Below are 15,302 nucleotides of genomic sequence, written 5' to 3'. Positions count from 1 at the left end.
AAAATTTAGTTGTTAAAAGAAGATGACTTGGAAAATCATTCCCATTCATTGTACTTGAGGCTTGAGAGAGGCCACCTAAAGTAGAAACTTTATTTAAAATTAAAAATCACTACTACTGTGGCTAAGATATGTTTATGTTTCTTTGATAGTTTGTGCCCAACACTAACGATTAGTTCTAGGGTTGAGAAGAAAACAGCAATTTTGTTTGTTGACGTTCAAAATTAGGAGGTCAACAAAGATCAGTGTGACCAACTTTTGATGGGATTTGAGATCACGACTTTAAGTAACGGACAATGATATTGAAGTTGTTCACTCTTAAAACTGAGTTATGTCTATTGTAATTCTTCGTATTTATATGACATAGGTTATTAGAAACGTTCGGTAATAGTGTATCGTTCCATTCGATGACTATAAGAGGTACTTGCTCCTCGTTAGTCTTCACATAGGCCTTTTGTGAGCCAAAAAGTCTCACAAAGTCTTGGCACTAGAGTATTCCGCTGTTCTCGCATTGGATGGTCAAAACACACAAATCCAACCAACAAATTATTCTTCCACTATCTAAGTAACACGTGGAAGTGAAGTGACGTTGGCTCCTAGTTGCAATGTTTCCTAATCGAATGCGTGTCGAGTGCTTTGCTCAGCCCTGAGCTGTCAACAGAATACCACCCCGAACACTTGGTCTGACAATCTTTATGTTTCTTTGTAAACTTCTTAGCTGATAGTCAAACGATACCATGGAGCGGTCAGGCCTCATTCATTTGGTACTATCGGGTTGGCTTATAAGCTCATTGACTTGATATTTTTTCCCACATTAATTTAATCCTTCTATCTTTACCCCATTAATAGCACTAACACTAACACGTGTGCAGTGTGTTCATGAAATTGATTTCAGAAGGGTACTTTTACTTTGACCATTACCTATCGATATATTTTTTTTCTTTCAATATAAAAAATACTTCACATGTCATGAAAATAGAGGAAATGATATAACTTTTTGTATCCTTTCATTTATTTTATAACACAGTAAAATACTTGTTTGAATACGGATATGGAAAAAATTTCTCTTATAAAAAGTTTAAAAACTTTAGAGCTTGTTTGGTACTCTACTTAAATCTAATTTTTTAAACTCAAAAACAATTTTCAAGTTTTAGACCTTAAAAACTTGTTTGGTAGAACTATTTTCAAAAACTGAACTCAAGACTAACTCAAAAATATAGTTTATTATCTAAAAACATAAAAAGTGAGTTTTTGAAGTTTTTAAACTTAAACTCACTTCTTTCTTTTCTCTCCCTCCTCCCCTCTCACTCCAAATCTATCTCTCTATCTTTTCTTCATTCTATCTCCTCATTTTTATTTTTTATTTTGTACTTTTTTTGTCTCTCCTCCAATCCACTCTCTTCATTCTCTCGGTTCTTTCTCTCACTCATCTTCCTCTCTATCTCATCTGATCATTTCTCTTCTTTCTCTTTGACTCAATCATCTCTTACTTTCTTTCCTTCTCTCCTCTTTCTCCCTCTCCTGCGACCCCATCTTTTTAGATATCTTTGTCTAGTTTAAGTTGTAAGATTTAAAATTTTTAAATCGCAAACCAATCAAGTTTTTGAGTTTTAAAGAAAACTATTTTCAATAAATGTTCTTAAGAAATGTTTTGAGAAATGATAAAAATTTTCAAATAAGATACCAAACAAGCCCTTAGACCATCTCCAACCCTTGGGCTAAAACCTAAAATTTTTAGCCCAAAAAATTTAAGTTTTAGCTCAGAAACAACTTTTCTACTCCAACCCTTATGACCTAAATTTTTTAGCCTGAGATTATTAAAGAAAAAATTTAGGCTAATTTTTTCTTTTAAAGTAATTTAAAAAAAAATTATGTATAGTATCATAATTTAATTTTATGAACATTTTAACCTAAAAATATATAAACTCCGATAAATATTGAAAAATCACTAAATTTGGGTGAATTTTGAGTTAACTATATATTTTTAATTATTTTAGCCGTTGGATTTAAATTTAGGTCGTTAGAACTTTTTTTTACCGTTAGATTTGATTATATTAAATCTCAGCCATTGAATTCAATAAATCCTAGGAGACATGCCCATGTGGGTGGGGTCCTGTTGGTGGTGCCCATACCATTTTATGGGCTAAATCCTGGGGAAAATTTGGCTTTTAGCTCACACATTTAATATGGGTTGGGTTGGGTTTTGGGAGGGGGTGGAATAAAACCTAAAATATAATATTTAACCCAGAGTTGAGTTTGGTCTTAAGATGTCCTTTTCTGACATTGAACACTATTCTTACCTAATGGTTATTTTTATTTTTAACACTCGGTTAAACTCACTTTCTTTGTAATCGAGTCAAAGTGTCACCGCCACTCATATTCACGTGGAAAATTGTGATCGGATGGTTGACATTCTTACTTTTATATGGTAATATGTGATGAATGCAGAAGGATAATTGACAGATTCATGCACGCGTAACGACCTTTGGGATATGGATTTAAGCAACAATATACCATTTGGTCCTAAATGGCTTGCTTTCTTACACCAATTCCTTAAGAGCTAGTGTTGTGGAGACAGACCTACTGAGTAGACAAACAGAGAAAGCATGTTTGACTTGAATATTTTGATCAAACGTGTAGAACGAGTTAAACTAAAGATGGTGTTGAGTAACATCTTCTTTCATGATACCAGAGTGGGCTTTCTATACTTTGAATTTCATGAGATTTGTATGTGGATGGTGGGAGAGAAACTTACAGCAGAAATGCCATATTGCCATTGTGGGGTTATCCAAGCCAATCGCGCAATGTCAAGTACAGTCGTGTGTGACTACATAAAAAGGGCACAACACAACACAGTTACTTGTCGAACTGGGCATGCTAAAGCGTTGAAACACACAGTGAAACCACACCGCCACCGGCCTTTCATATTACTAACATATAGCCCGACTGTAGTCTGTATTAATGGATGGAATACGAATTTGAAAATAGACACGAAAAACGTCTATGTGCTGATAAGGATGAGATTTTACAACTTCATGAGCAAAAGTTGCAAGATGAACAGATCAAGAAGAATCGGAAGTAAAAACATAAAAGAAATAAACAGCTCAAGCAGTTTGTCCATCTCTCTTAAGTATTTCCTGTGAGAAGAAAATCAGAGGTCAGAAGTTAATGAATGCCAAACATGGAAACACGCTGAATATTTTTCTGTCTCATCAAATATTCCATACCAGTTTGGTTGCGGCAATTGATTGGCGCTGCCTTTCTTTCTTCTCACGTTTGCACTCTCCACACCAGTTGGAAAAATCTTTCTGATATTTCTTCAGCTCCCTAAAGACCGAACTACAAGAAGATTGGGGATACAAAGTAAGTAATTTGGTAAACAAGAATGCATAATTGAGATAATCCTTGCAGTAGAACCCTATGTTTGACAGTTTTACTGTAAGCATACCTCGAAAAGCTTCTGCAAAACTGTTCGTAAGTAAATTCACCGGCACACAGGAAAAAAATCCTAGAACCTAACGAGCCCAAGATCCAAAGGTTACTTAGCCTTAAATAAATTCTATTAATTTCTTAGATGACACGTTTTGGTAATGTATGTTTACAAGGCCATTCAGTGTGTTTTGCAATGTGCACAATCAATTGAGAAAACAATAGAGGACATAGCGTTTAGGAGAAACCAACTGTGTGAAACCGGATATTCCAACATTTCACTGAACTCTACTTCAAGACCAGTTAGGGAGATTGTGCAGTAACCAGAAAGTTAGGGAGATTGTAATATCCTTGAAATCCTTGGGTAAGGTTTCTTGAAATTCTTTTAGGGGGGGATTAAATGTGGAGAACGGTACCTTCTGCACCATAATAGTAAGTTGACTCGACGCCCTGATGTCGTGGCTCTAGCACCATGTCGATGGCGACCACGATGAAGAATGGCATGTCCCGGGACATGAGGATAATCAAAGATTTCCTATAAATAGAATTCCAAGAAAAAGTTCAATACATATATGGTAAAATGTATGAAAATAAAAGATTTATTACAACTAACAAAACATAAGAAAAAAAACAAACATGCTACTTACTATTTATCATATATTAGAAATGATATCCAATATGATACCCGAAAGTCTTTGTATTACTAAAAGATGAAAAATATGACCCTACATAAAAAAATTGTACCAAAAATTGATCATAAAGAATAGCATACCTCAGATTGTGTCTCTGAATTAACATGTTTATCACATCGAACACCTCGAAAGAACAAATCTCCACCTGAAAATTGCTTTCCCAAGCAAACATTCAAGGTGACTTCTGAATCATCCACATGAAAACCTGCAATATAAAGCTGTTGCGGATTCATAAAAGCTTAACAAGCTATAAATCTAGCACAGGGGTTTAAGATGAAGACACACATACAGTATTGAACAATTGGACACAATTACGAAAACATAAGGAGAAATAATGCCAAATCAGCTAAACCAACAATATAATCAGTAGAAATAACTCAAAAATGCAATAGAGTACATTATCGTCCCGTCAGATACTAAAGGCTCAGTATTTCTCTGCAGTCTACAGCATATCTCCCTCAACTAAGAAAATATAAAGAGTGGAAATGGCAGAGAGATAAAGGCTTAAGTACAAATGTTTCTTTCGAAAAACTAGATCTAAAACCTTTAGATGGATGAGCACCTACCAAGCTCTACATCCCTATCAATTCCATATTCAACAACAAAACCGTGATGAGTATCCAGTGTGGATCCACCAACTTCCGGGAAGAAAACTGCATCAACAAAAAAAAGTATAACCTTATTTCTAATCTTTCACATATAAGAACTTTTTCTAATTACAATTTCACAATACTAGAGATGAAATACCTTTGGAAATAGGACATATAAAGTCCTCCATCAACTTGTCAAGCATGGTTTCCAGGCCAAAGTCATCAAGAACACAACCGTATCTATTCATTGTATTTGGTCGCATGATTCTGAAATTTGTCTCATTGACCCACCCTTGAAAATTTTCCACCTAAGCAATCAGAATTTGATAAGAAAATAGAAAAGGTAACATAAAGGAAAATTAACTTTTATTCAAAATGATACCTCAGTTACTAACAATTCACAGAAATCCGGCTGAAGCATTTCAAATGTATAAACTCCAGGAGAGGGTTCAGACAGTATACTTCTAAAGCTATCCTCTGTGTTCTCACTGATTGCTCTGAGAAATGAGGGGACAAAGAACTTTTCAGCTTGCAGAGTGTACAACTCCCTTTTTAGAGGCTGCAAAGAGGAAGGACCGATTAAGAAGGAAATACTTAAGTTTGTTGACAAGCCATCATGACTAAATGTCTAATGCAGAACTCAAGCCCCCAATTCCAGGAGTACCAAAAGAAGGGGCTTAACTTTAATGACTGCAACATTCGACCATGATCCATAAATGTGTTGTTTACATATTACAGCAAGTTTCGAAATGTTAACCGCATATTAGCCGTTAAATGCACCTGATAGTGTGTGATGATCTTCTGCCTGTATTCTCGATGTCGTTGAACCTGTTTATTCAAACAGAAAAAAACATATGAGCCACTCAGGAATGCAGTGACGCCGGATTGACTAATTAACCAAAGCACATTGCCCCTGCCTGTTCTGACTATATGTTATTTCTACTCAAGCTTATCTCCCTTGACTAGGCACATAAACTAAATCCGCATCAACAATCAAAATTTAACACAGGAATATATCCACATCAATCATTTCTGGAGAATTCAAAGAAATTACACATTCTACCCCAATCGCAACTGAAGCAAACTCATTTCACACATTCATCCAAATATTCAAATTCACATAACAAGAAATTCCGAAACTTCCAATATTCAAATTCATTTTCAGTTTCATGCATGCACCAAACTTGAGGGAGAGAGTTATCATATCTTACACGAGTGCGTTCGCTCTCGGGTGAGTACCGGTGGAGAATGTCCCTCATGTACTGGAGCTTGAGGTCACGTGAGGCATTGAGCATGGTGGGAGGCAAGTAGCGCTCCAGCGAGCTGAAGAGCAAGGGACTGAACTCCAACTGCTCCAGGTCCTCGTAGCTCTCCGCCTTGTGATCCTTGTTCGGCATCAGTCTCAGCCTGTTCGACAAGCTCATCACGCAGTTTCCGTTGTTGCCTGTTCTCAGCGTTTGCGGCGGTGGCCTCCGTCGGTCCGCCGCGCCGTCCGTAGCCATAGTCTTCGACTCTTCGTGAGAGAGATTGGGGATTTTCAGAGAGATATAGTGACTGAATTGGTGGAATTTTGTTAGGGTTTTGAAGAAATGAAAAATGAAGAAGAAGAAGTTTGAGCTGCAGGTTAGGGCTTGGGTTCCCTGTGGCGTGGTTGGTTGGTTGGTTAAACACTTGACAGTGGACGCGCGAGCGGGATCTGGACGTAGGGTCCACCGTGATGACGTGGGGTGGTTTTTATTTTAGTTGTGGGGACACTCTGACGTGGAGTGTTGGAAACTTATCCACAAATTTTCAAGTAGTGCATTTACTTCTTTTTCCTACCTTTTTTTTTCCACAACAATTCATTGAGCATTTTTTTTTTTTTGGTTTAGATTGTAATTGCAATTTTATCCGAATCTGATGTAATTAATAGGTTACAAACAATTTTTAATACGAATCCGTTGTAATTAAACCGGTTATCATTACAATCCTACTCGAATCTGATGCATTTTTTTCAACAACAATTCATTCCGTACTTTTATTTTTGAAAATGGCAATTACAATCTTATCTGAATGAACCGAATCTTGTGTAGTTAATAGGATACGAACAACTTTCTAAACGAATCCGTTGTAATTGAACCGGATATCATTACAATCCTATTCAAATTCGATGCATTTTTTCAACAATTCATTCCGCACTTTTGTTTTTGAAAATGGTAATTACAATCTTATCCGAATGAACCGAATCTGATGTAGTTAATAAGATTCGAACAACTTTCTACACGAATATATTGTAATTGAATCGGCTATCATTACAATCCTATTTGAATCCGATGCAATCTTGACTTACTTTCTAATTATTTAGACAAGGGATAGCAGCCTTAGCTAAAAAAAAAGTGTCTTAATATGCACTCAAAATTTGAATCTCTCTTTTGTATAATTTAATTAGTATGAATTAAGGTATCATTTGTATTAAAAAAAATGAACCATTGAGTTTTGATTTTTTTTAATACGAGAAATACTATATTAAATTAATCTAAATCACAAAAAAAAAAAAAAAAAAAAAATCGAACTTGAATGCATTAAGAGAAGCACACTGCTCCAACCACGTAAGTGGACTGTTGATCTTGTTTTGGCAACATATACTTGGCACACCATTCTCCCACATGAAACAAATAGGTAGAAGAAAAACATTGAAGAAACATGAGGGTCATTGTTTTCCCTTACATTTTCTTTCAAAAAGACAAAATGGATGTGTATACCCTTCCCCTCCCTACCTTGGTAAGCCCTGCTTATGTAAGAATGTACACCCAAAAACCCTGGTTTTTCCCACTAAATCTTACCTCTTGACTACTGTTCACCAAAAACGAAAAGACCAAGGGACTAGAAAAACAACACTCATTGAGCTCAAGTTTTGTTACTTCCCCACATAGCCATAAGTCTGCAAGCTCATCTCCTGGATTCCATAAGCCGCGTTCCATTCGCCTGTTGCGCTGCTGGCTCTGGGATAAGTTGTTGGCTTTGGTCACATTGTTGATGACGGGTAACTTGACAATGAGGTGAACCTGCATGCTGGACTACGATGGCTGCTGCACTGAATGCTGGAGCAATGATGTCATTTCCTGCTGCTGCTCCGTATTCTGTTGTAGCAGCTGGACTGGTGATCTCATTACCGGTTGCATCCGCTGTTGGACTGGTGATCCCAATTCCTGTTGATGCATCTGCGGTTGCATCTGCAGCTCAACTGGTGATCCCAGTCCTGGTTGATACATCTGCGGTTGTAGCTGCTGCCCAACTGGTGATCTCATTTCCGCTTGATACATCTGCGGTTGTATCTGCTGCTGGACTGATGATTCCACTTCCGGTGGATGCATCTGTGGCAGTATCTTCTGCTCAACCAGTGATCTAATTTCCGGTTGTATCTGCTGTTCAAACGGTGATCTCATTTCCAGTGGATGCATCTGCAATTGTAGCAGCTGCTGGTTGCTTAATTTACTAGTCACGCCTGGAAAATTTGATATGTCCACCGAAACCCCAGTCCTCAAGGCTTTCCCTTGGCCTTCTGCGGCCCTCAGATGATCAGAAACCGGGCCAAGAGGCAGCTTGCTGTCATTTAAACCAGATATTTCACTGCCAAGATTGTTAAACTGACCTACATTGCCAACCCAAGGCATCCGTCCTCCCAATTCCGTAGGAGTAGAGGACCTCAAGCCCATGCCATTACCCAACAAACCAAGACGAGAATTTCCAAGTCCCTGGACTCCACCCCGTTCAATCATACCTAAACCACTTGGAGTTACTCCTCCACCTCCTGATCCCCCCTGCATGAATTGATTTCGTTGTTGTTGTTGTATTTGCAGCGTCTGATACATTGAATAGGCACAATTATTCAGAATCTGCCGGACTTGCGGCATCATGCAATTTTCTTGTGTAGCAATGCTGAGAGCTTGCTTGGGTATACAAGTGCCCGGGAGTTGTGCAGCTAACTGTATGATTTCAGGTGGGAGAAATTGACCTCCAGAGAAAATGTTCTGTGAAAGGCGTTGCATGGATATGGGACTAAGTCCTGAAGGTGATAACCTTGGGGTCAGAGTTGAGGAAGGTAGGACGATTGGTCGAGCTGATGGAGTGGCACTAATACTAGCACTATGCCACTGACTGCTGAAGCCCCCATCAGCCTTGGGAGAAATCGGCTCTACTTGATAACTAGATAGGAAGTACCCTTCACGCTTCATCTGTCCAAAAGAATGACGAAAGAGTAATTACCGAAGTATTATTTTATGTTCTGAGAAACAAACCTAATCCATGAAAATACTTACCAGTGTGGCGAACTGAGTAGCCAAGAGGTATGCAGAATGCTGCCAAGAACAACATATAAAATCAGATGCTTTCTTCATCAAATCAACACAGCAACGCGATTCTAAGATGTAAATTGGCTTCTGTTTCTTATTATATACAGTTTGCTAACGGAGGCTGGATAGATTTTAATCTCGTAAAATTATAATCACAAAATAGACCTACTGTTGGTTCGAAAAAGAAAATTGGAATAAGGAAATATGGGACCGCGCAAATAAAAACATGGGACACCGCAATTCGGAAGTAGTTGACAAAAGATATAAGTGCTCATTAGTTACTTGAAATATCAAGGAAATATCTGTAAATCGTGAGCTTTGCAATGTAAAATAGACCACAGGGTAACAAACTCAAAACAGATGTCAGGGGATTAATAATCGAGATTTATTGCATTCCAAAAGGAACGTCTCAATCATATATCAGAAGAGGATGTTGTGCGGAAGCGTCAACTAAGTGTGAGTGAAAAATAAACCACAATAACTGACAAAAGATAAATGGAACAATACCAACAAGAACACCAAGATTTATACTGGTTCGGCAATGCCTACATCCAGTTTGGAGACGACGGAGTATTCCACTATAATCAATGAGAACATACAATAGTGTTTATCACTCAATTTCCCAAAGACCCGAATAACCCCAAGCTCACACACTTACAATAGGAAGAGAAAACCAAAAATACAAAGCAAGACAATTTGAGAAAATTCTTCTCTATGCCAAATGGCTTCTTGCTATTTTTCTCTCTTCCTTTCTCCTTGGTGTTGTTTGAGTTATGCCTACACCTCCTTTTATAGGCCAAAGGCCTCTCATCAAGTCAAAAGAATTAGGCATAATTGCATCCATTCTTTGACCACAAATTAGGCATAAGAGCATCCATTTTATTTCCCACATGTAGCATACCAACCATCAATTTTGACCACAAAAGTAGCCAACAACATTTGTTGGTTTTAGACTACTTGTTTGAGCCAATAATCAACAATCTCCACCTTGGCACAAACCCTCTAAGTAGATCTCCCAATAGTCGTCTCCCACTCCCCCATGGGGCAATCAACAAATTTTGCAAATGCCAATCAAGTCTAAGCAGTGCTTAAACTTGAGCAACGAAAGCCCGATCGTAAATCGATCAAATCGCTTGTACCATTGTCTTGGAGACTGCTTCAAGCCATACAATGATTTTTCCAATTTGCAAACCCAATTTTCCTTTCCAGCAACCTTAAAACCTTCTGGCTGAGACATATAAATCTCTTCCTCCAAATCACCATGTAAGAACGCAGTCTTGACATCAAGTTGGGCCAACTCAAGATCAAACTGCACAACCAAAGCCAACAGAATACGAATAGAAGAATGTTTTACTACAGGAGAAAATACCTCATTGTAGTCAATGCCTTCTTTCTGAGCATAGCCTTTAGCTACCAATCTGGCTTTGAATCTTACATTGTCTTTTCCCAAAGATTCCATCTTTTTGGCATACACCCATTTACAACCAATTTCTTTCTTCCCCTTTGGTAACTGAACCAGCTTCCAAGTCTTATTTTTATGAAGAGATTTCATCTCCTCATCCATAGATTTCTTCCACAACTCGTACTCTGAACTCATGATAGCTTCTTTGTAGGTGAATGGAATATCATCTTCAATAACGGGAAGTGCATATGCCACAATATCAGTAAATCGAGCAGGCTTTCGAATCTCCCTTCTCGATCTTCTGGTTGCAATATAGTCTTGTTGCTGTGGAGGCTCTTGGGTAGGTGCCTCCTCTTCATCATCCTCGTCCTCATCATCATGATTAACTGTAGGACTAGTGTCTGTAACATCAGACCTTACTGGAACAACTGGAGTCTTCAGTAACTCCACCTGCTTTGAGCTACTCATGGTCTCGGTTGTTTCAGTTTCACCTTCATGCTTGTTCTGATTAACCATAGCAGCCTCATCAAAGGTCACATCTCTGCTTACAACAAATTTCTTCTCATCTGGACACCAGAGTCGGTATCCCTTCACGCCAGTGCTAAAGCCCATAAATAGAGCTTTCTTTGCTCTTGGATCCAACTTGCTTTCTCTGACATGATAGTAAGCAGGACAACCAAATATGTGTAAGAACTTGTAATCAGTACAAGGTTTACCAGACCATACCTCCATGGGCGTTTTGCCCTCATTCGCAACAGCTGGCAATCGATTAATGAGATGGCTTGCATAAGTAATTGCCTCAGCCCAAAACGCCTTGCCTAATCCAGCATTAGACAACATACACCGAACTTTCTCAAGCAAAGTACGGTTCATGCGCTCCGCCACCCCATTCTGTTGCGGTGTCTCCCTAACCGTGAAGTGCCTCACAATACCCTCATCTTGACAAACTTTCAAGAAAGGATCAGACTTATATTCACCCCCATTGTCTGATCTGAGAGTCTTGATCTTTCGACCGCTTTGCGTTTCAATCATCTTTTTCCACTTCAGGAATATCTTCAAGACTTCATCTTTACGCTTCATGGTGTACACCCATATTCTTCTAGAGAAGTCATCAACAAAGGAGACAAAATAATGGCTACCTCCCCAAGATGCATTCTTGGAAGGTCCCCAAACATCAGTGTGAACATAATCAAGAATGCCTTTAGTGTGGTGAATAGCAGTGCCAAATTTTACTCTAGTTTGCTTACCCAACACACAATGCTCACAGAATTCCAATTTGCATGCCTTTGCACCTTTCAATAAGCCTTGCTTCACCAATCCTTGCAACGCTTTTTCACCAGCATGCCCAAGACGCATATGCCATAACCTCGTGGTGTCTTTGCTATCTGCGTCAGCAGCTTCGGTGACAGCTGCTTCACCAATAACTGTACTCCCCTTCAAGAAATACAAGTTATTTCGTCTTGTACCTTTCATCACCACCAGTGCCCCGTACACAGCTTTAAGAACTCCACCCTTCATGGTGATCTTGAGACCCTTGGATTCCAATGCACCCAGTGAGATAAGATTTTTCTTCATATCCGGTACATACCGAACATCACTTAATTCTCTGACTGTTCCATCATGCATCTTCAAACAGATTTTGCCTATCCCTTGTGTTTTGCAGGCATTATCATTACCCATCAAAACAACTCCACCATCCAGCTCCTCGAAGCTAGAAAACCATTCTCGAATGGGACATATATGATAGGTGCAACCTGAATCCAAAATCCACTCCTTGGAGTGACCATCAGCAGATGAACTAGCCAAAACAAACTCGAAATCATCATCTCCAGATTTTGCAATATTTGCTTCAGAACCCGCTTTCTCCTTCTCTTTGTTCTTCAATTTGGGGCAGTCTCTCTTCCAATGACCCTTTTGGCGGCAAAAGGCACATTCATCTTTAGCAGGAAACTTCCCTCGTGACTTTGAACGAGATTGTCCCCGCTTCACATATTTTCTTTCCACTGTTCGACCCCTTGCAACAAGTGCCTCGGTTTGTGAATTGTGAGTCTTCAGTTCCTTCTTTCGACACTCATGATTCACCAATGCCGCAGACACCTCATCAAGTTTCACCTCGGATTTTCCATACAACAAAGTAGTTGTCAAATGATCATAATCATCAGGCAATGAATTTAACAAACATAGTGCCTTGTCCTCGTCAGGAATTTTCACATCAAGGTTTGCTAAATCAGCAAGTATTTTATTATAATCATTGAGGTGTTCATGCATAGAAATACCTGGACTATACTGAAATCGGAAGAGTCGCTTCTTCAAGAAGAGCCGATTTTCTGCGCTCTTGGTCATATACTTCTCCTCCAATTTTGTCCATAACTCCTTAGCAGAAGTTTCCTTCATATACGGGTATTTCAACTCCTTATCAAGGAATGATCGAATAGCAGCACAAGCATGAAGATTAATTCGTGTCCACTGCTTGTCATCAATATCTTCTGGTTTATCTTCCAGAACCATATCCAACTCTTGTTGATACAACACATCCATAACTTCACATTGCCACATACCAAAATTATTAGAGCCATTGAATTTATCAACCTCTAACCTTGTAGTAGCAATTTGATGTCTATTGGATGTAGACGCCGACGAAGACGATGCCGACTCCTTCCCCTTCACAGATTCATCTTTATCTCCAGCCATCTACTTGGCACTATTCACGGGACTGTAGCGCCAACAAATTTTTCACTCCCACGAGAACGCCTAGTCGAAACACTAGGCTCTGATACCACTTGTTGTGCGGAAGCGTCAACTAAGTGTGAGTGAAAAATAAACCACAATAACTGACAAAAGATAAATGGAACAATACCAACAAGAACACCAAGATTTATACTGGTTCGGCAATGCCTACATCCAGTTTGGAGACGACGGAGTATTCCACTATAATCAATGAGAACATACAATAGTGTTTATCACTCAATTTCCCAAAGACCCGAATAACCCCAAGCTCACACACTTACAATAGGAAGAGAAAACCAAAAATACAAAGCAAGACAATTTGAGAAAATTCTTCTCTATGCCAAATGGCTTCTTGCTATTTTTCTCTCTTCCTTTCTCCTTGGTGTTGTTTGAGTTATGCCTACACCTCCTTTTATAGGCCAAAGGCCTCTCATCAAGTCAAAAGAATTAGGCATAATTGCATCCATTCTTTGACCACAAATTAGGCATAAGAGCATCCATTTTATTTCCCACATGTAGCATACCAACCATCAATTTTGACCACAAAAGTAGCCAACAACATTTGTTGGTTTTAGACTACTTGTTTGAGCCAATAATCAACAGAGGAGACTCTGAATAATCACAAATGGAAACTCACAGTGCTAGTAGAAGCTGGTAGAAGAGGATAATCAATTGAAAACATCTCTTTTTCGGTTCCATAAACAACACTTGCTTTCATCATTCCCTCATTAAGCTTCTCCGATATGATCAGTCTGACCTGAGCCTCTCTATCAACGATGGGAGTCTCATTTCCTGGGATTGCATAGAATTACTCAAAATGAGAAGAAAGGAAGCGATAAGGGTTGAAAATTACATACATGTATATATATGACATGCATAGAAGACAAACATAATCAGTTCTTTACCTTGATGGATGTGAGATTGACATAGAAAAGTCAATGTCCGAGTTTCATAAATACCGATACCACAGTCCAGAAAGCATTCTTTGAGAGAAACTTTATCTGTGGAAGTATTCTCCCACTTTCTGTTATCTCCTGAAGATAAGAGTTGGTAAGAAACCAATGGAGTTACGGAAGAACAGGGTTTCCTTCGCAAAAATGGGTCCAATTTGTACTCCCTGTTATGTAGTCCATACCTGATGCATTACAAGGCATTACACATCATAACAAGCAAGACTGCAGAAACAGAACTATTTGCAGTATAACTGGCATGACTTTAACTATGATATTACCTCACAGTCACTGCTTGAATCTTCAAAAAGCTCTCAGGGAAAGATCCAACTTTAGGTCTTGATGACCGAGATGAAGCAAGATTCATGGAAACATGGTTTGCATCAGCAGCATTGGTATTGCCCATGCCAGCACTAGAATCATCAGTCTTTTTTCTGGAGCGTTTAGGACGAGGATTTGTTTTCTGCTTTGGAGGAACAACTACCTCTGATGGCAGAAAGGTTATGTTTGGAGAACTTGCAGACGCACAATTCTCAGGAGCCGCAACCTGAAATATATCTGAATCCGTCCTCAATTGAGAGACACTTCTGTGCATCCTCATATTTGTATTTTCGTCAACAGGTTGACCCCTGTGTATCCTCATATTAGTAGTTACATTATCCCTTAATTGAGATGATGATTGTTGCTTTTGTGATTGCTGGAGATAAGACTGAACAGGTATCCTGTCCATCACACGGTGCTCATTTTTGGTCTTCCTAAAATTTGAACTGGGGAAACTATCTTTTTCAGGCTCTAACTTAACATTAGAAGTGTCGAAAGCAGCCTGCAGCTCTGAGATTCCTTGAAAACCTCTTGTCTGACCATTATTTATTATCACCGAGGGACGCACTTTCTCCTGGATTCTTTCATGTACAACTTTTCCACCCTCACTGGGTTGATGCAACAAATTTTTCTTCCACTGTAGATAAGGTAGAAGACTGGTTTCAGCTTGGCTTCCAGTAAGCTGCTGATAAGAGAAGTCCACAGGCTCTAGCTTGGGTTTCTTTAGCATTGGTGCTTGAACTGCTTGTGTTTCACATCTGACTCTCTTATCTAGAGCCGATGAACCAGGCATACCCAAACCATTATTTGAGTAGTTAAGACTTGGTTTGGGTAAAGTGGCAAAATCAGATGCTGCAACCATC

At 38.9% G+C, this 15,302-nt stretch overlaps 2 protein-coding genes across 2 annotated transcripts; both read right to left on the bottom strand.

The window, feature by feature from the left end:
- Nucleotides 1-2,882: 2,882 nt before the first annotated feature.
- Nucleotides 2,883-6,337, bottom strand: LOC137731887 (2-oxoglutarate and iron-dependent oxygenase domain-containing protein CP2-like). The gene is made up of 9 exons (XM_068471134.1): nt 5,920-6,337; nt 5,489-5,536; nt 5,091-5,267; nt 4,866-5,016; nt 4,685-4,771; nt 4,199-4,323; nt 3,843-3,961; nt 3,225-3,336; nt 2,883-3,134 (listed from the first exon to the last, which is right to left on the bottom strand). Exons 1-9 carry the CDS (start codon nt 6,208-6,210, stop codon nt 3,102-3,104), a joined length of 1,143 nt encoding a protein of 380 aa, XP_068327235.1. The 5' UTR covers nt 6,211-6,337; the 3' UTR covers nt 2,883-3,101.
- A 1,779-nt stretch (nt 6,338-8,116) lies between these two features.
- Nucleotides 8,117-15,301, bottom strand: LOC137731249 (protein PHYTOCHROME-DEPENDENT LATE-FLOWERING-like). The gene is made up of 6 exons (XM_068470349.1): nt 14,400-15,301; nt 14,074-14,303; nt 13,806-13,960; nt 9,007-9,045; nt 8,193-8,922; nt 8,117-8,148 (listed from the first exon to the last, which is right to left on the bottom strand). The coding sequence occupies exons 1-6, from the start codon at nt 15,299-15,301 to the stop codon at nt 8,117-8,119; spliced, it is 2,088 nt and encodes a 695-aa protein (XP_068326450.1).
- Between the last annotated feature and the right edge of the window lies 1 nt (nt 15,302).

The sequence above is a fragment of the Pyrus communis genome, chromosome 4 (genome assembly GCF_963583255.1).
Source record: "Pyrus communis chromosome 4, drPyrComm1.1, whole genome shotgun sequence".
In the NCBI taxonomy this organism is placed as follows: domain Eukaryota; kingdom Viridiplantae; phylum Streptophyta; class Magnoliopsida; order Rosales; family Rosaceae; genus Pyrus; species Pyrus communis.
This window is presented reverse-complemented; position numbering and strand designations above follow the sequence as displayed.